This window comes from Somniosus microcephalus, chromosome 1 (assembly GCF_052327205.1).
Source record: "Somniosus microcephalus isolate GS21.2 chromosome 1, FLI_Smic_1.0, whole genome shotgun sequence".
Lineage (NCBI taxonomy): Eukaryota > Metazoa > Chordata > Chondrichthyes > Squaliformes > Somniosidae > Somniosus > Somniosus microcephalus.
Genome location: NC_140987.1, coordinates 135823217 through 135844319, shown reverse-complemented (window position 1 = coordinate 135844319; position 21103 = coordinate 135823217). Strand labels below are relative to the sequence as shown.

The window sequence follows — 21103 nt, the reverse complement described above, 5'->3', positions numbered from 1 at the left end:
ATGATGTCAAGATCTGCGTGCGCAGGAGAGCGGGCGGTATGGTTTAGCGCCGCCGCTAAATGTCCGCTCAATTTTGCGAGAGGCGCAGGTATTGCCACGCCCGGGCGCTAGTTGGTTGGCGCCCCACTTATCGCCCTCTTAAGGCGCGAACGGGTGGCGCTCACAACTGAATTTCTCCCCCCAAGGCTGTGTGCATCCAGCTGGCAAGGGATATAACCTCCAGATCTGTGTGCAGCTGGGTGAATATTTGTGTATTGAAGAAACGCCATCCCTGTTGGAAAGCATTAAAATGATTTGATGGCAAAATGTTGGTGTGATGGCATCTGTTCTTTCGCCTTAGGCAGCTCCACATTGCGGGCTCCGCGATACTTGCGTTGTGAGGTTGGTGGCCAAAGTGAAAGGAGGCCAGAGAGTCATGTCCATTGTCTATGATGTCTTAAGATGGAGCCAAGGACATGTGCCAACATGGGCAACCTATGCAAATCTGGCCAGGATAAGTGCATCCCTTGCATCACGGGCAGCCATGTGCTCGCGTGGTGCCGCTGCTGCTGGTCGATAGACCAGCGCTCGGTCCTCCTCCTGCTCCTCCTCCTCCTCAGCCACCTCCTCATCTGAAGAGGCTATGAACTGAGCCACTTGCTCATCAGGAAGCTGCACGCCACGATGCTGTGCCATGTTGTGCAGTGCACAGCAGACCACGACCATTCTGGATACCCTGTATGGTGTATGCTGCAGGGCTCCACCTGATCGGTCAAGGCATCGGAAGCGCATCTTTAACAACCCAATGGTTTGCTCGATGATGGACCTGGTCGAAGTGTGGCTGGCGTTGTAGCACTCTTCAGCCTCATTAGCTGGCCTCCTGATCGGCATCATTAGTCACTTCTTCAGCGGGTAGCCTTTGTCACCAAGGAGCCATCCGTTAAATTGGTTTGGCGGATTGAAAAGCGGAGGAACAAGAGAGTGCTGCAGGATGAAAGAGTCATGGCAACTACCACAGAACTTGGTGCAATCCTGCAAAATCTCCTTCTTGTGGTTACACACCAGCTGTACATTGAGGGAGTGGAAGCCCTTGGGTTGACAAAGATAGCTGGGTTGTGATGGGGTGCCCTAAGGGCCGCTTGTGTGCAGTTCATGCCGCCCTGAACCATTGGCATGCCTGCCATATTTGCAAAGCCAACCGAACGCGCAGTCATACTTGCTTGATCCCTTGAGAAGTAGATGTAATTGTGCGCCTTTGTGAAAAGGGCATCGGTAATCTGCATGATACAACTATGGATGGCTGACTGGGAGATGCCGCTGATGTCTGCTGATGATCCCTGGAAGGAGCCTGAGGCAAAGAAATTGAGTGCGGTGGTGACTTTGACAGCCACTGGTAAGGGGTGTCCACCCATTCCTCTGGGCACCAGGTCTTGCTGCAGCAGTCCGCAGATCTCTCAGACAACCTCTCGCGAAAGTCTCAGCCTCCTTTGGCACTGCTGCTCACTCATGTTGAGGTAACTCATCCTCTGTCTGTAAACCCTCTGTTGGTGGTATCTCCTGCGGCGAGGTGCCTCGATGCACTTGCGCCTTCCGCCCTGTGCAGCATCAGATGGCTGAGCAGGAAGTTGGGGCTCCTGCTGCTGCTGCCGTGGATGCTCCTCATCCGAATCTGAGGTCCATGGTGAAAGGAAATGAATGGTTCCCATGCAGCTTGCAGATGCCTCTATTGGGGAAACGCTCATTCCAAGCGGGAAGAGGGTCTTCCAAGGAGGTCCCACAGTTGATAGATAGAAGCTGCAGCACCTCCGACTTTGGAAGGCCTGCTAAAAGTGCTGAAACACCTTTTAAAGCAAAGTTCTGCCACCTGCAATTAATCCCTGATGAAAGCGCCGTTTTAATGGTGGAGCTGCAGCTGTGAGGAGGCCACCCAAATGTCAACCCGCCAGGTTTAGCTGGCGTGGTTTAGGAGAGTCGTGAAAAACGCTGGAAATGTCAAAAAATAACGAGGGCCTCTCAAAATAGACTTAGAGAGGCCCTTAATGATCATTTGAGGCTCTTAACAACCTCTCTGGCCTGCTGGAGGCGGGACCGTTTTCCACCCTGCAAAACCGGCACCAGCAAAATCCCACGGAAGTGGGTTCTGAACCCACACTCATTTTTTGCGATTTGCCCGCCTTTCCCACCTCCAAACCCGCCTCCTCGAGGCTCAGAATATCGCCCCTGTATTAATGACTTGGATAAAGGGACTGAGCGTACTGTAGCCAAATTTGCTGACGATAAAAAGATAGGTGGGAAAGCAAGTTGTGAGGAGGACACAATGGGCTGAATTTTCATTGAGGCGGCGGGTAGGAGGCAGGACTACAACTTTCGGGGTTGTAGTCCTGCCTCCATCGAGTTGTAGCCAACCCACGCGATTTTCACTTGATTGACCTTGTTGAGCCCGCCCAGCGGGATCAGCATGCCAATTAAGGGCCACCCAGCAACAGGTGATGTCACAGATTGACATTTCATCTGTCAAGACCTTTTGACAGATGAAATGTCAGCGTTTGACAGCTCTTTGAAGCTGTCAAACACTGACAATCTGTACTCCAGGTTAATTCCTTCCTCTCAGGATGATTTAGAGATCTCTCTGGAACAGAAAGCTGAATGCTGCAATTTTTGACAGATCGCGGCCATTCTGCTTTCTGTGCCGGTGAGATGAGGGACTCCAGAGACCTGAAGGAAGGAAGGCTGTAAAGGTAAGTAAAACTTCTTTAATCACTTTAAACACACCAAACACACTTACCTCTGAACTCATGCACCCATCGCTCACCTGAACACCCGACCAGCACTGGGACCCGCCTCCTTTGAAACCGTCATGGAGGCGGGTTGGGGGCAGGATGGGTTCGTGCCCCACGATTTTGTGATTTTAACCCCCCACACGCCTCCAATCCTGCCTCCACGGCCCAATGAAAATCCAGCCCAATGAGTCTGCAAAGGGATATCGATAGGTTAAGTGAGTGGGCAAAAATTTGGCAGATGGAGTATAATGTGGGAAAATGTGAGGTTATCCACTTTGGTAGGAAGAATAGAAAAGCAAAATATTATTTAAATGGAGAGAGACTACAGATGCTGTGGTACAGAGGGATCTGGGTGTCCTCGTACATGAAACATAAAAAGTTAGCATGCAGGTACAGCAAGTAATTAGGAAGGCAAATGGAATGTTGGCCTTTATTGCAAGGGGGATGGAGTATAAAAGTAGGGAAGCCTTGCTACAACTGTACAGAGTGTTGGTGAGACCACACCTAGAGTGTTGCGTACAGTTTTGGTCTCCTTATTTAAGGAGTGATATACTTGCATTGGAGGCAGTTCAGAGAAGGTTCACTAGGTTGATTCCTGGGATGAAGGGGTTGACTTATGAGGAAAGGTTGAGCAAGTTGGGTCTATACTCATTGGAGTTTAAAAGAATGAGAGGTAATCTTATTGAAACATTTTAAGATTTTGAGGGGGCTTGACAGGGTATATGCTGAGAAGATGTTTCCCCTCATGGGGGAATCTAGAACTGGGGGCACAGTTTCAGAATATGGGGTTGCCCATTTAAGATGGAGATGAAGAGGAATTTCTTCTCTCAGAGGGTTGTGAATCTTTGGAATTCTCTACCCCAGAGAGCCATGGAGGCGGAGTCATTTAATATATTCACGGCCGAGATAAACAGATATTTGAACTACATGGCTGTCAAGGGTTATCGGGAACAGGCAGAAAAGTGAAGTTGAGGCCAAGATCAGATCAGCCATCATCTTATTGAATGGCGGAGCAGGTTTGAGGGGCCAAATGGCCTACTCCTGCTCCTATTTCTTATGTTCTTATGTTTTTAAAAGTAATTGAATATGGCATAGCTTACCTTACTTCAGTTGAATCTTTCTTTTCAGTTAAAATAATCTCTTCCCTTCTTAATCCTTTATCCATCAAAGCACAAAATTCAGTAGCAGATGGTTCTGAATAAACCTGTTCTGCCACCTTTTCACCTTCTCTTAAATCTTCGGGTGAAAAGTTGGCCTCTTTCACGGGGAACTGTGATACAGTTCCAGTGTAGCTTAGATCGTCCATAGATAGAGTCTTATTTGAATGAATTGTATTTTTCATTTCTAAAGAAATATCACATATGACATCATGCTCAGTCTTAGATTCTTCAGATTTATCTGCACAGGTCTCAGCAACTAGAGGACCCGCTGCCTTTAGCTCTTTAACTGAATTCTCTGAACCAGATTCACTCATTTCTGTCCTACTAGAACTTCCCTCGGATGAGGTGTCCAAGAGTTGATTTACATCCACCACTTTTCTGCTTTGTTGATCTCCAGTGGTTTTCTCATCTAAATAGACTTCCCCTTCAACTTGGCCATTATTTTCCACAGACTGGTAATCTGAGGCATTGTATGTAGAAAGAGTCTCATTGGAAAATCTCTCCAAGACACTAGTTTCATTTCCATTGATCCCTGGTTGAACTGTATCTGAAGGAAATGTTGAAAGTATATCTTCTTGAAAGTCTGTTTTTACAATTGTTGCATTCGCATCTTCTACCACCCAACTTACATTCTCCTGCCTACCTGCGGCTTCTTCACAAGGTTCATCTTTTCCAGATACAATGATATAGTCCATTTCTCCTTTGCCACGGTCCTTATCCGAAGTTAATCTGATGTCCTTGCTACCAAGTTCATTTGGGTTCTCCTTGGTCTGACATTTACCCACATATTCAACGTCTGGGGAATTGTTGCCAATCTCAATAGAGGAAGCTGGAGAGCTGAGTGAAGAAACCAAGCAGCTGTCCTGATTATCACACCTTTGTTCCAAAAGGGGATCACTTCCTTTGTTACAGAACTCTGTCAACTGGTCTGCAATTTCCACTTTTAATTCACTTCCTACAATCTCTTTATGCCTATCTGTTGCAGCAATTGTCTCTGAAACAGAAACATGAGAAAACCCTTCAGCATCAATTATACTACCATCCTGAGGACTAAGGTCTTCCCAAAAGCCTGATTTCTGGATACTGGATAAGCTAGAGGATGTCACATTACTGTTACTGCTGCTATCTGTATTTTCAAATGAAACCCATGCACTTTCCACAACATTATGTATTGCATGTTCAGTTTCTGTATTTCTTTGGTTTGATACATTGGTGTTAGAGGGTGCTACAGTACCATCTGCTGGTGGAAATATGTTACTGTCTTCAATATCCTTGGTTGAAGTTTTCAGTAAATCGGACTGCTGTACATATTCACAAGCACCATTTGATGAAAGAAGTCCTACATTTTCATGGACAAATGCTGTCTTGTCTTTAAACATGTCTGATTTAGTTTCTCTATTATTACCTTGGACTTCAGGACTAGTTGGCAGGGGTCCCTCACCACTAATTATGGGTGTTTTCTGCATTGTGACAAACTCATCCTTCGTGGTTTTGGAAGCACTGATGCTTGCAGATGAAATTGTGTCCTCAGTTACTGCCTGAGGAAAATCTTTCAGTGATTCCTTATGCAAAAGATTTTCTTCTGATACAGAGTAGTATTCCATCACTTCTAAATTATGTAAAGCAACTACCTGACTATCCAGGTTGTAGTCAGAAGTAGCAGAAGTAAAATAGTCATCTGCAAATCCGGATTTTGATAAAAGGGTTTCATCATCATTTTCCCCATTATTTGTACTGTGTGAATTATTATCTAGGTATAAATTTGAATGTTTCTCTTTTGAAACACTGCCCTCTTGCTCTTTTTCCATAGTGTACAAAACATTATTTTCAGAATCTGAGCTTTGAAACTGCTTACTTTCTGTCCATGAAATATCCTTTGCACAAGGTAATACACTATCCACAGGAGCAGAAATCTCTTCCTCTGGGTTCCAGGCATCAAGATGTTCCAAATTTGCATGATTAACTACATGGTCTCTATGCCCCGTAAATTTATGATCTTCTAAATCATAGTAACTTATTCCCTCTTTATATTTATCCTGTGAATCTGGATTTTTTGTGATTGATTCAGTAACTCCTTCTAATTGAATCCAAGCATCAGGATGTCCAGAAATTTGTTGTTCATCTCCTTGTACAGATTCAAACTTAACAAGATTATTTAATGCAGTCAAATCTTTATCTTTATCAAATGTTTGTTCTGCTGTAATAAAATCTTGTCCTGATTCAATGCAAACATCAGCAGGTTTTGATTCCTTTAGGTTGTCTAACTGTACTAAACAAAACCCTGCATCCACAGCAACTATAGGTGAATGGCTTGCCTGCTGTACTAATTCATTGTACACACTTGGATATGGATAAACAAAAGCTTGTTCAGCTAAGTCACATGAAGCAACATTGTCTGAGACCGATAGGCGAGACTGCTGTCCAGATACGTCCATTATATCAGGCCGTTTGGTCAGAGGTTCATCAGTTTTTTCTTCTGAGTCAATCCACATATCTGGACTTCCAGAATCTTGTTTTTCTGCCTCAACAGATTCACTCCATCTATCAGGGCTGTTTGAGGCTGAGTGGCTGGAATCTAATTCATAGTCATTCAAAATATCAGGGTTTACAGCAGTTGAACCAAAAAACTGATCGGATTTAACCCACAGATCAGGATTTGTTGAAGAAGTCTGGTTTGTGTCTTGGCGATAGTCATTCATGATATCAGGAATTTTTCCATCTGTTAACTCCTGTTCAGATCCACTGTAAACATCACTACTAGTAGAAAGCAACTCAGGAAATTCATACCCAGGGTCTATCCAAGTGTCAGGAATTTCAGCAAAAGACTGGTTATTCTCACCTTCTATATGTTTGTTAGGATCTAGCGCATTTGGCAGTTCTTGTTCAAATTTATTTGAAATATGAAGATCAGTAATTGGCTGGATAAACTCATATTCAGAATCATTATATAGATCAGGATTCTTCACGGCTTGTGGTTTTCCTTCTTCCAAAGGTTGGATGCAGTGGTTGCCAGGTGGTCTTGTAGCCAGGTGGTCTTGTAGCATTTCAGAGGCTGACAATTGGCGGTGTTGTTCTGTTTCACAATGTATATCAAGAAGGTTGAACACTGGCTGTTTTGTTTTCTGTGTAGATGCTTTCCATTTTTCTTCTAGGTCAGAATAGGAAAATTCCTCTTCACATTTGCTCTGTAAATCTGAATTTTTTGCATTCAGTTCAGTAACTCCTTGTAACTGATTCCAAGTATGAGGACTTGCAGAGCTTTGCTGGTTATCTGTTTTTACCGATTCAAACTCAACAGAACTGGAGAATTCATCACTTACATAGTCTGGCAATCTGTCTTCCATCTCATAATCATGGCACAAATTAGGGTGGTCTGCATTTGGTTGACTGATTTCTTGTACTTGATTGAACCAGAGTTCTTGGCTTGTAAATGTTGACTCACTATTGGCCTGTTGATGATGTATCCCTGTAGAAAGCTGGCTGCTCTCTTGTACATATTTATTCTCTATATATGGATTTTTAGTTGCAGAATATCTGGTTTCCTGGTCCGAACTTCTCACTTTATCCAGTAATTCTACACTTTGCCGACTGACCCTCTCAATACATTCACCACTTTCCTCTTGACTCTCAGAAGATGAATGGCTGCTCTGTTCAAATTCATTCCATATAGCAGAAGAATTTGGAGATGTTGGTTTGTATTCCTTTGTGTTCACTGTCTCTACAGTTTCAAATACTGCCTGACTGTGACTAATTTTAGCATGACGTACTTCCTGCATGTGTTCAACCCCTGGCATGATAGGTTCAAACACTGGCTGAGTGACATCCTGTTCAGATTCACTCCTTATCTTTGTACCTGGCTGATTAATGCTGTCTATTTGTCTGCTCCATAGGTTGGCATTTGTCAATGGTGACTGTTTGGGATCATCTTGAGAAATATTCCATGCTTCCAAGTTCTTTGCCAATGGTTGACTGTATGTCTGTAAATGTTCATCCCATAAATCTGTATTTTCAAAGGTTAACTGCCTTTTCTCCTTTTCGGGACTAAACTCCATTGGATATTTATGTGCAATTGTTTGGTAGTCTTCTGCAATCTGTATGTGTTCACTTTCAGAAGCTGAGTTGCTAGTTTCCTGGTCAAATGTAGTCCATGCACCTAAAATTTCATCAGTTGGCTGGGTAATTTCATTTGTAGGTTCGCTCCCTATATCTGAATTTACAGCAACTAGCAAATTAACTTCCTGTTCAGGATCACTTAATATTGTAGGGATTTGTGATGAAAGAAGATCAGTATCCTGTGTAGGCTCAGTACAGATATCTGGGTTTTCAGTGTTTGAATGTTGAATTTTCCACTCAGATTCCTTTGCTATCTCTGAGAGATTTCCAACCGGCCTTATAACTTCTTGTATAGGCTCATCCCAAATAAATGTCTTTTCTACAGCTGATGTACATTGTTTCTGTTCAAAACCTATATGCTGACCATCTGCACCTTGTTGTTTGTCCTCTTGCATTGGTAAATTTGTCATAATTTGGGATTCGTGTGCTAATAATGTTTCATTTCCAAATTTGTAATGTGGATCAAAATTATTGAAACCAGACACATTAGCTTCATTCCCAGATTTGTTCCCGTTATTAGGACTGTTTAAGATCAATTGAGTCTTGTCCAATTCATCACATACATCTGGTTTAGCAGAGGGTGATTGGAAAATGGTTTGTTCAGGTGTACTCCATACATCATCAACATTTCTTGCAACTGATTGTTTAGACTGCATATCAATTTCATTCCAAATGTCAAAATGGGAGAAATCAGATTGACTGAATTCCTGATCAAAATCTGTCCAAAAATCAGAAGATTGCACAAGTACATTTAGTTCTTTTTGGTTTCCATTCCAGACATCATTTGGGCCTGACACAGCCTGTTTAGGACCTACTTCAAATTCATTCTGTTGTTCAATATACTTAGAATCTGACTGATCAGAGTCAACAATAACAATTTCATTCATTTTTTCAATTACATCTTCTGCAAAAATATTATGAGGACCCTCATCAAGAGGTGAACCTTCTACAAGACTGTTCATGGGTGTTGGGGGTACATTCTTATTTACAGTGTCCACTCCAATCACATCATTCGAAAGATTTTGTGAAGTTAAAGAAATATCAGCCACATGGGATCTAGCAAAGTGTTGCATCATTTGATCTTTTTCTGGTTCATCTCTAGCATTTTCTTTTTTGTAAACATGAACATCCTCTACCTTTATCTGGTCAGTTATTTCACTGGTTTCCTCTGATATACTTGTAGAAAACTTAGGCGAGTTACTATTTAAAGGAGCTGTTTTCACAAAATCATTTTTTGGAGGGGCGGAATTTAATTTTGACAAACTGGCAATCATCAAAAATTCTTCATTATCTCCAGAAAAATCAGCTTTAGTGTTACTGCAATGTGAAGGATCGAGGACAGACAAATCAAAATTATCATTCACATTCACAACTGATGGTACTTTTTCCTCTACTAATTCACATTCAGGCAGCGAACTGAACAGATCATATCCATGTACAATGCTGGAGGGTGGTACAACTGCTTCTCTGATTGGGCTTTCATCACTGAGAAAAACTGAGCTTTCCTTGGATGAACGATTGCTTCGGATAGTAGCTAGTCCACTGTCTGGACTCATAAGATCTAAATTGCCATCACCATGGGTCTGTAAGGAAGAGTTCATATTTTGAGAATTTTCCAATAAATTATCACCAATATATTCAGTGTTCTGAGAATCTACATCGGGACCAGATAAGTCTAGAACACCAGATGACCCTTCTGAAACCGGAGCACTGCCATTGACAGCTTCAGTGGAGGAAGTTCTTCTGTTCATCAACATTCCTTGCGGTCGCCTGTGGATGCAGTCTTTTATCAGGGGAAGAATCTGCTTGCATGAAACTGAAGAGCTCCCTTGTTGATACGCTTTGATCTCATGGAATCCATACTCTGTTGGCTCCAGTTGGAGACATGGATTCTGACACTCTTCTAATGTATTACATATCTGTCAAACAATGAGAATATTAGTGAGTACTTTTATTTCAGTGAACTTTGCTAGTATAAAACCTACAACAACAAAAAAATGGCAAGTATTTGTTAAACAATCACTGTTAGCATAAAAGGTTACCACAGTAGATCATATTTCAGTTCTCTGCAACTTAAAATAATGGCCCATATTTTCCGATCGCAGGCCTCCCGCGGATGGAGGCCTGCGATCTGGAAAAATCTACGCCCTTACCCGAGGGCTCCCGGAGGCCTCTCCAAACTCCAAATGCGCAGGGCCCACGTATCCCAGAGGTGCATGTAGTTCGCAGCGTCCCTGGGATCACGTAGGTCATGGGGAGCCAATCAAAGAAGGGAATCTCCCTTTATACACTTGACAGGAATGGAGATCACCCCAAAAACATAGTAAAACTTTAAATAAATTTAAAAAATAAAATCACATTTTTAAAATGACTTGAAATTATAATAAATTAAGTATTTTAAACAAAAATTTAACATTTTGAAAAAATAATTAAAGTTTTTTACAGGGCTAAAAATAAACTTTTTTTTTTAAGTATTTTTAAATGATAAATCAGTCCAAAAAAATTTTTTTTTTTTTTTTTTTTTTTTTTTTTTACTGTTTTCAACTATTTTCCTGGTAAAAGCAGGCCTTACGCTGCTTTTACCAGGCGTAAAAATTGTAAGGATTTTCTGCAGGCGGAGGGTCTCCAAAAAGCGGAACTCTCCGCCCGCAGAGGCCCTTCTCTAGGGTAGCCAGAGGATCTGTCCATTCTTGACAGATCAGAAATGCTGGTGTGCATGCCTGAAACCGGCATTTCTGATGTCCCTACGGGTGGGTACACAGCGCATACACACCCGTAGGGATCGGAATATCTGGGCCATTGTTTTGCTATTGTTCAATTTGTTTATTGTGTCATTTAGATCACAAGTCAAAAAAAGTTAAATAAAAACATAAAAACAGCATAGCTATTCAATTTTCACTTCTGTTGCAAGTCCATAGAATTTTAATCAATGTTTTCATCATTAATAATGAGAGAAGGAAAAAATAAGCTCCTGTAAAATAAAAGTTATAACAATATAACATAAATGAAATGTGATTTAACTGATAAAGACAGTCACCATTAATACGTGGCAATCATTTGCCTCCCTGAAATGATCTTTACCAGTCATTGTAGTAATAGTGAATATTCTAATGTTTTGTGCTGGAATAGTGGACTTTAAACCAGACTTTTGGTGTTCTATATCACCACAAAACACATATGAATTGATAAAAGTATACATATTGCTCCAAGCTTTCCACCTCCACCCCAACCCACCAATTTTTCAGATCTGGGGCATGCGAGGGTGGAAAACTGCCACCTTGGTGAACCTCCTCCCTATTTTCCGGGAGCCAGTTCGGTGGGGCACAATATGTGGGCAGGTGCATGATAATGGCTCCAAATTAGGGAAAGATGGCCTCTGATCTATTTCCTGCCATTTTCATTGTTTAAATGAGACATTTAGGCCTAGAAATTGGCCTGAGGCGCCCAAGCGGCGCAAAGTTCGCCTGGGCGCTGGAATTTGCGCCGCGATCGCCGCAAATTCAGTTGAAGTGCCCCTAGAAGGAGCCGGGCCGCGGCTCGAGGCGCTCCGCGTCCCTCTTAGGGCGCTGAAAGTGAATTTTGCAGCGCTACGTGCCGCAGCGCCACACGCTGTGGCACGGCACACTGCGGTACTGCAGGCCTTCCTCCCACTTTTTAGGGGGAGGGGCCTGCAACAGCACGAGCCCCGATCGCGAGTGCCGGCAAAAGAGCCTGACACCAAGGAGAAGTGCCGGGCTCTCGGGAAACAGCCGGCAATGCCGCGGGGGGTACCAGGAGGCCGGGGACGGAGGTGCTGGCAGGCAGCCGCTTGCCCCGCACCTCCACCTTAACTTGCACCTCTGCCGGCGCAGCAAGGCCCCGTGAACCGGGCGCGGGTAGCGAATGGCGCTACAACGGTGTTCGCTACCAAATATCGCGATCGGGGCGCTGCGCCCACCGATGAAGTCATCGGTGGCGGCACAGCGCAAAAGGCTAACGCCACCATTAGCGCCCTTGCTGAATATCACGGGAGGCGCAGCCAGTGGCGCTACAGCCACTGACTGCCTCTTTAGGCGCTAACAGGTGGCGCTACTTGTTGTGTATGTAATATGTGTGCTACTTTGAACCTATGGACAGGACTGCACTACTTGTTGGGCGTAGTGATACGCAGTACCACTCCTGGCCATAGGGGTATAAATAGTACTGTGGGTACTGATCCCCCTCAGTTCCCGCCTGTGGGCATGAAGTAAAGACCTATGTGCAGTCCCTACCTCCAACCAGTAAAGGCCTGTTTGAGTTATACGTTTAAGTCTTTGTGTTAATTGTTCAATACAATACACATACTTAACACTGGCGACGAGTCAGGCTCTTACCCTGCGGCAGTTATTCCAGGCGGCTTCGTCCAAAGACAGGACGTTGAAGAGAGGTTTCAATCCTCAACACCCCACTCAAAACTGAAGGGCAGCAGAAATCCTGACAGCTTCCAGCGACTGGAAGAGACAGGCATTAGGACCCTGAAGCCTCCATCAGCTTGTGAACCGGAGTAAAGACAGGACTGGGGAAGAGAGAGAGGTAGGGCGATAGCGATCGGCAGATAAGGGCCGGGCCGCTTTGAAGTGAGGGGCGCAGCCGGGCCAGCGATCGGGACCAAAGATAAGAGCCGCACTCGGACTGAAAGGCGCGGCGGCTGCAGAAGCTCAAGGTGCGAGAGTCGCGGTGCACAGCGCGGGCTATCGATCGCGGCGAAGATAAGGGCCGCACTCGAGGGCTGAAGGGAGACGGCGTCGGGGGACGGGTGAAGACCGCCAAGCGCGGGAAAACCGCCATTTTGTGGGCGGAGGACGACGGCAAGAGCGGGAAGCCGCCATCTTTGATAACAAGTAAAGAAAATAAAATCTGAGAAATTGCAAATCTACAATGCCTAAACACGGGAATATTAGCACCTTTGATAGTGACCTCGAAGATTGGGCCATATATGTTGAAAGAGTAAAAAATTATTGTAAGGCCAATAAAATTCATGACCAAGATAAAGCTCTAACATTATTAAATTTAATGGGTGCGAAGACGTACGGGCAATTGAAACACCTGTTATCACCAGATGAACCGGCGGATAAGACGTTCGATGAGATTGTTACTGTCCTGAAAGATCATCTAAACCCCACGCCGCTGATGCTAGCGGAACGATTTAAATTTTACGACAGAAGGCAGCTACAGCATGAAAGCAATGCTGAATATTTGCTGGAATTGCGTAAATTAGCGAAATATTGCCAGTTTGGAACGGGATTGACAGATGCACTACGAGACAAATTTGTGTGTGGTTTATTTAAACAGGATACACAAAAGCGACTGCTCGAGGAGAATGAGCTGACGCTTGAGAAGGCGGTCACTATGGCAGCAGCACACGAAGCCGCAGCGAGAGGCACGGCAGTAATGCAGCTACGGTCACCGGAGCTCAGTGCACACAAATTGGGTGTGAGTTCTGGCAAATGTTATCGTTGTGGAAAGACAACGCATGATCAGAACCAGTGTTGGTTTAAAAACCAAGAATGTAGAACTTGTGGTAGGCTTGGACATATAGCTAGAGTATGCAGGTCAGGGAAGAAGACCAGCAACAAGAAGTCACCGCAAGGAAAATACGCAAAGGTACACAAGGTGACCGAACAGGAGTCCGATTCAGACGCTAGCAGTAATGAACTGGCTAGCTTAAGCTGTAATGAACTGGCTAGCTTAAGAGTACTCAACGCTGGTAAGGGTGCAGACCTCCAGACAATTTGGGTCACTCTTCAGATAGAAGGAGTCCAAGTAAAACTGGAATTGGACACTGGATCGGCATTGACGGTCATAAATAAGAAAGATTACGGAAAGTTATTCCAACATATTCCCCTACAGGATACGGGGATTATATTGAAAACATACACGGGGCAAAGAGTGTACCCCATCGGGAAAATAGAGGTTGCAGTGGCCCACAAGGGCGAAGACAGTCAAATAATGGACTTATATGTGATATCTGAAGGAGGTCCTCCACTACTAGGACGGGAGTGGATTAGGAAAATGAATATGGACTGGCATTTCCTACAAACAATAACGAGTGAGAACTCGGTGAAGATAGTCGGCCCAGACTCTGGAACGGATGATGGTAAGCCCAACTCAGGTGCAAAAGACAAAGTTTCAGCACAGAATTCCACTGAGCAACAACAACATAGTTTAACTGTGGATTCTGAGTCTGGCAAGTCTACTGATGTGCCCATTTCTGAGGGACACCGGGCTCGAACTCAACTCCATTTCAAACTACAACAGCAATTAGAACAAATGCTTCGCCGTTTTGAGCAAGAGTTGAATGCAACGAAAGAGTTCTTTGATATAGAGTTGGAGAATCTGGAAAGACAACAGAAGCAGCTGATGGAGAAAATGGAGCAGGAGCACACAAAACGTCTGATGTCAGAGGAGTTAACGGTCAGCCAACTCCTGCATATGCTGAAGGACAGGACTCTGAAATGGGAAAAACTTGAACATGAACTTCAATATTCAAACGAAAGGGGTTCGGAGCTCTCAAAGGTTATTGGAAGAGCTGAGGTGGCAACACAGACTGAGATGACTGCAACAGAGCAGCCATTGGATGCCAAAAGTACGCTGACTCACGTCAACGTAGAACAACAGACCGCTGAAACAGCTGCTCCGGTAGAGGGATTGCATAGTCCGATCAATCAATCTCCAAAGGAAGTTGAAGTATTAAAATCACAAATGAGGTCACTAGTAAACGACTTGCTGAAAGCCCAGAAAAAGCTGGATGCAGAGGTACACATGAAGAAGTCTCTTCAGGAAAGATGTCTGGATTTGGAACAAGAGCTGGCTAACGTCCAGCTGGGTATGGAGGAAATAGACGACCCTCTCACTGGTCTAGCTCAGGACGACACCGAATATTACGATGTCCTGTCCTGCCCAGCTTGTAACTTCGACTCCCAAAGTGCAGAAATCATGGAGGAGCACCAAAAGTCTACGGAACATCGGGAGAAGCTGGCTCTACGACGGAAACAGGAGGAAGAGAAGGAGGAACTGCGCATGCAGCTGGCAGCTGTGGCAGCTGACAATGGAGCCCAGAGAGTCTCCAAGAAGCAGAAAAGGAAAAGTAAAAACAGAAGATGACCCATCTGAACCATTATCACCTCTACCAGATCACACACGTGGTCCCTCCGAACGGAGCCAATTCAGTTCGGAAGTTCAAACTGTTAAATCCATGGAAGGACTATTGAATGAGTCACTCTAGCAACGTGAACCGACTACACCACAGAGATTGAATCTGTGAACTGTTTTCCGCAGAGACTGAATCTGTGATCTGTTTTTGACATGAAGTTATCTATGTATCTATGTTATTCTGTTATGTAAACCTGAAGTTATATATGTATATATGTTATTACGTTATGTTAAATGGGGAGATGACTGTAAAGCTAGGAAGGGAGGAATGTTGTGTATGTAATATGTGTGCTACTTTGAACCTATGGACAGGACTGCACTACTTGTTGGGCGTAGTGATACGCAGTACCACTCCTGGCCATAGGGGTATAAATAGTACTGTGGGTACTGATCCCCCTCAGTTCCCGCCTGTGGGCATGAAGTAAAGACCTATGTGCAGTCCCTACCTCCAACCAGTAAAGGCCTGTTTGAGTTATACGTTTAAGTCTTTGTGTTAATTGTTCAATACAATACACATACTTAACACTACTCACCCAATTTTTCCCCCTTAGTGTTTAACGGCATAGGGGCCAGAACATCTGAGAGAAGCTAAAACCTGTGCAAGTGCTTAGGGAGCAGTGCCTTGTACAGGACTAAGGAACATTTTAATAAAAAATTGCCACTTTACAGGAGGCTGCCTACATCGCAATGCTGTAGCAGGACCTGAGGCTTAACCACATTGAAATTGTGCCCTCTTATCAACAAGACTCCCCATTGGAGGCTGGGGCACCAACCTCCAATATGATAATTACCCACTAGGCTGGAAAGTTGGCTGGGCTCAGTGGGGCATCTCTCTGGAGGGCCACATGGGCAGCTGAGATAATTGGACATCTTTAACAATTAGTGTATAGTGTAAATGTGCTTAAAGTGTAATGCAGCCTGAATCATGAGTCAAGGTCCAACCAACACCAAGGACAAAAGGAACAAAACCCTCTGGAGCAGGGGGTCTCACTCCACTTCACTTTGGAGTTAGTTCGGACTTTAACCCCCAATTTACATGACTGAAGTTTAGTATTGGTCAAAGCCGAAACCACTTCAGCACAAAGCTAAAACTGTAGTATAAAAGTGATAAAGGCTCCATGTGGACTAATTAATTTCCAATATATAATTAGTTCCTCCCATTCTTTCATCTAACTAATGAAATATCTTTTTTAAGTAAACATGGCTTTAAAATTGAGCCATGAAATATTACATACAAATGCTTAATGTGTTTGTATAAAATCCTTTCCAGTAAATACATTCAAATCCTTAATAAGGTTTGGATGAGTGTTAACGCCTTCATTAAAGTAGTGGAGGAAGGACTTTCAAATCAATGGTAAGTGTTCATATCTCTGTATCCTTTAGCATAAGTTAAAGGCCATTGATTTTCAAATTAGACTATGTCTGGAAACAGGAAAAATAGTTTGTACCTTACCCTGGTGTATTTCTTTAAACTTTGTATTATGTTACCAGGATTTTGAGTAGTTCAATGCATCAGAGCTTTATCTTCTTATCTCTTGGATTTTTAGTTAAATCCAGCCCAGACTGACAGAATGAGCATGTTATCTTGGAGGTGACTGTGAAGTCCTAAGTGAAGTGAATATGGGGATGTTTCAACTTATTTCCTAGTACTATAGTGCACATTTTTGCTACAGAACAAAACTGCATATACTTTAGTACAAACTGGAATTTCTCTCAGAGAGCCCATGAACATGGCTGGTGTGACTACACTGGAAAATTCAGTCTGGTACAATAGGAAATAATCCAAAGGTGAAGGCATTTGTATGCTGGCTCCTTGCATTTACACTACTAAATCTAGCTCAATTATGCTGTCAGAATAAGGAAGCTGCTTTTTGCAGTGTAAACAGACAGCTGGTGCATAGATATTTTACTCCTGCAATTCAAACACCAATGTAAAAGCACCTCAAGATCTAAGGTACATTGTTGGGGCATAATAAAAGAAACTGTACCCTGTATCTGGCAGTACTGTGTCCTATCCTAGAGTTATTGATGCTAATATTGGATGCCAAATTGAAAAGTGACTCCATCCTCCTACATTCTTAAAATAATAACCCCCAAAATAATCATCTTTCCACAAAAAAAGTACAATAGCTTTAGTTTTAAAATAGACACAATGGGCTGGATTTTCATTGAGGAGGTGGGTAGGAGGCGGGACTACAACTTTTGGGGTTGTGGTCCTGCCTCCATCGAGTTGTAGCCAACCCACGCGATTTTCACTTGATTGACCTTGTTGAGCCCACCCAGAGGGCTCAGCAGGCCAATTACGGGCCACCTGACAACAGGTGACGTCACAGATTGATATTTCATCTGTCAAGACCTTTTGACAGATGAAATATCAGCGTTTTACAGCTGTTTGAAGCTGTCAAACACTGACAATCTGTACTCTAAGTTAATTCCTTCCTCTCAGTATGATTTAGAGATCTCTCCGGAACAGAAAGCTGAATGCTGCAATTTTTGACAGATCGCGGCCATTCTGCTTTCTGTGCTGGTGAGATGAGGGACTCCCGAGACCTGAAGGAAGGAAGGCTGTAAAGGTAAATAAAACTTCTTTAAACACACCAAACACACTTACCTCTGCACTCATGCACCTATCACTCACCTGAACACCGGACATCTTGACCCCTCCAAGCCCTTCAGCCCAACTGCCCGCCTCGCTAACTTGGCGTAGTTTGGAGCCGTCGGGAATCCCACACTTCAAGAATGAAAATAGGGATTAGGCTAAAAACTGCCTGTTAACTACCTGTTAACAGGCAGTTAATTGGCACTAATCCCCTTCCCGCTTTGGGGAGGCGGGTCCCAGTGCGGGTCGGGTACCCGCCTCCTTTGAAACTGGCATGGAGGCAGGTTGGGTTTGTGCCCCCCCCCCCGATTTCGGGATTTTAACCCCCCACACGCCTCCAATGAAAATCCTGCCCCATGAAATATAAAATCCAGCAAGCAAATATACTGAAATGAAGGTGTGAATTTTAAATTACTTACTCTGTTGCATAGCTCATCATTGTCAGTATAGATGGCAATTTGCCGAGTTGCTTCACCCCTTTCACTTAAAAAGATAGTCATCAAGACAAGAATATCATAACCATGCCTTCCAGTAAATATTTTGAAATCGTCAATAAGATTTGGACGAGATAGAAAGTCCTGCAACACAGATAAACAAACAATGACTAACAAAGAACCCAATTAACTAACAATCAAATACTGGTGATAATTAATTACTGAAACAACCTCAGTGGATAAACCCTCTTAGGACACTATTAAAGAGAATATTTTACTTCTCATAGTAGATTTGGTTTTGTGCTGACTTGTACTGTGTAAAAGACAAAACCTGATGGCACTTCAAACATAAGAACATAAGAAATAGGAGCAGGAGTAGGCCATTTGGCCCCTCGAGCCTGCTCCGACCATTCAATAAGATCATGGCTGATCTTCTACCTCAACTCCACTTTCCTGAACTACCCCCATATCCCTTGATTCCCTTAATATCCAAAAATCTATCGATCTCTGTCTTGAATATACTCAATGACTGAGCCTCCACAGCCCTCTGGGGTAGAGAATTCCAAAGATTCACCACCCTCAGTGAAGAAATTTCTCCTCATCTGAGTCCTAAATGGCCGACCCCTTATTCTGAGACTGTGACCCCTGGTTCTAGACTTCCCAGCCAGGGGAAACATCCTCCCTGCATCTACCCTGTCAAGCCCTGTAAGAATTTTGTTTGTTCAAAGACATCGCATAATGAGAAGGCACATTTCAAATGGATTTTAACAGCAACTTACACTGCATTTAAGCCTTATATAAAGAATGCCTCTGGCGATTACACCAAAATCCAAAACACGGCAATGTCTAGAAAAAGTGTTTACATTTCATTTGGTTAAACCAGTTCAGACGTTCCAGGCACATTATCAGGGAGGTCTCCATTTTTAATATTTCTTGGAGTCTTAATGAGCCTTGAGCACAATTTGTGCTGTTCAACCACATTATGTTACTCTAAGCACTACAGTAGACCCGCAGGTTTCAGGCCGCCATGCTAATAAAATGCTATGTCCAGCATTGTATCATCAGCCCCATTGTGTGATGTCAACACATTACTGAGCCCCAATATCCCATTACAAGCAGGAAACTCCAGCAGCATTATAATGTTGCTACACCTTGAACTCAATCATTATAGTTTTACTTAGTGAGCTTTTCTATATCACTAATATAAGTTGAAAGTTAGAGAATTTTTTAAATGTAAAGTAATATACGATAAGTATTCAAATTTTATATAAATTATATGCACGCACTGTTTTGCCTCTAACCTTAGTTTACCCCTTTTTTGCCTGACCTGAAAATGGTAACTCATATGGTGTGCAGTTCGACTGGCACTGTCGGTGTGCAGTTCGACTGGCACTGTCGCCCTCTAGTATCTCCCCCAAGTGGCCATTCTTCATGTGATCCTATACAGTGAGTATTGGCAGGCTATTCGACTTCAGATGATAATTGCAGCTATGGCCAAATCTGTTCTCACCTCTTGCTCATGTGCATACTCTTGAATCAGAAACAGGAAACCTGCTGATTTTTCCCTTTCGTACTCCATGGACATCAAAATCAGTTTTGACCCTCACCACTACTCTGGTTGGGATTAGCTAACCAAGCACAGATCAGAAGTCCAACATGGGACCTTACCTTTATGTATGCCTCAGTACCACAGTGGACAGTGCATTTATTTACCGAGAATTTTTGGGTAGCTATCATAAATCTCACAATATCATATAAGATTAAACACAGCATCTTGTGTAATCATGAACTACGATATACAAAAAAAACAAATTATGCCTTTTGTTAAGCAACAATCTAGTTTGTGTTAAATAACATTTACATCAAATAGAAACAAAAAATAATGAAAAATGCATACTTATGAGAAACATACATTCAATGGTTATGGATATGCAAATGGTAAGCAGGGCTCTGTGTGGGACAGGATATGGTTAACCAAGTTTTGGATGAGCTCGTGTATTGAGGATGAAACATGACAGATTGGCCAGGAGAGCATTGGAATAGTTGAGGAAAGGGGAGAGGCATTAGCATTGGAACTCCCCTGCGCTTTGACTACTGCCATGGGATCATTTACTTCCACCCGAGAAGGCAGATGGGGTCTCGGTTTAACATCTCATCTGAAAGGTGGGACTTCTGACAGCACAGCACCCCCTCAGTACTGCACTGAAGTGCCAGCCTAGATTAGGTGCTCAAGTCTCAGGAGCGGGACTTGAACCCATAACCTTCTGACTCTGAAGCGACAATGCTACCACTGAGCCCAGGCCAATAAAGGCATGGTTGAGGGGTTCAGCAGCAGAGGGGCTGAGGTAGGAGCAGAAGTGGGAGATGTTACAGAGGTAAAAGTAGGTGGTCTTTGTGAAAGAGACGAGTATCCCAGTCATAAGTTCAGCTCGGGGTCGAATAGGATGCCAAGGCTGTGAACAGTCTGGTTCAGTCAAAATTAGTTGTATTCTCAAGTCCTTACTTTTTCTTTGGAAATTTAGCCACATACTATGGCACAGTGCCTACCTGTTTAATTATGATTTGTCACTGGCTAATGAATACAAAATTTGAGTGTGTGAAATCTGACAGCAATGATAGAAAATATGGGCCTAGAAATTCAGTGGCCTGCGCCACCAGTTTGCGCCCAAAGAGGGCTTTTGCGCCAGTCTGCAAAATTCAGGCGAAATTCAGCGGGGCGCTAATGGCGGCGTTAGGCTGTAACGCTGCGCCGCCACCGATGACGTCATCAGTGTGCGCAGCGCCCCGTTTCCGCGAAGAACGCCATATTAAGTCGCGCCCGCCTCTTCAGCGCCGGCCGCAAACAGCGACCGGTACACAGGGCCTACC

General features: G+C 43.6%; 1 protein-coding gene across 14 annotated transcripts in view; it reads right to left on the bottom strand.

Annotated features, from left to right (window-relative positions):
- Window positions 1–21103, bottom strand: part of LOC147124368 (protein prune homolog 2-like) — a 716966-nt gene that overhangs the window by 250968 nt on the left and 444895 nt on the right. For all 14 annotated transcript variants that reach the window (XM_085985995.1, XM_085985984.1, XM_085985968.1 and 11 more), the window contains exons 7-8: window positions 18221–18379; window positions 3860–9951 (exon numbers count right to left, since the gene is read on the bottom strand). In XM_085985995.1, the coding sequence (XP_085842121.1) occupies window positions 3860–9951; window positions 18221–18379 (6251 nt within the window). The remainder of the gene's footprint in view (window positions 1–3859; window positions 9952–18220; window positions 18380–21103) is intronic.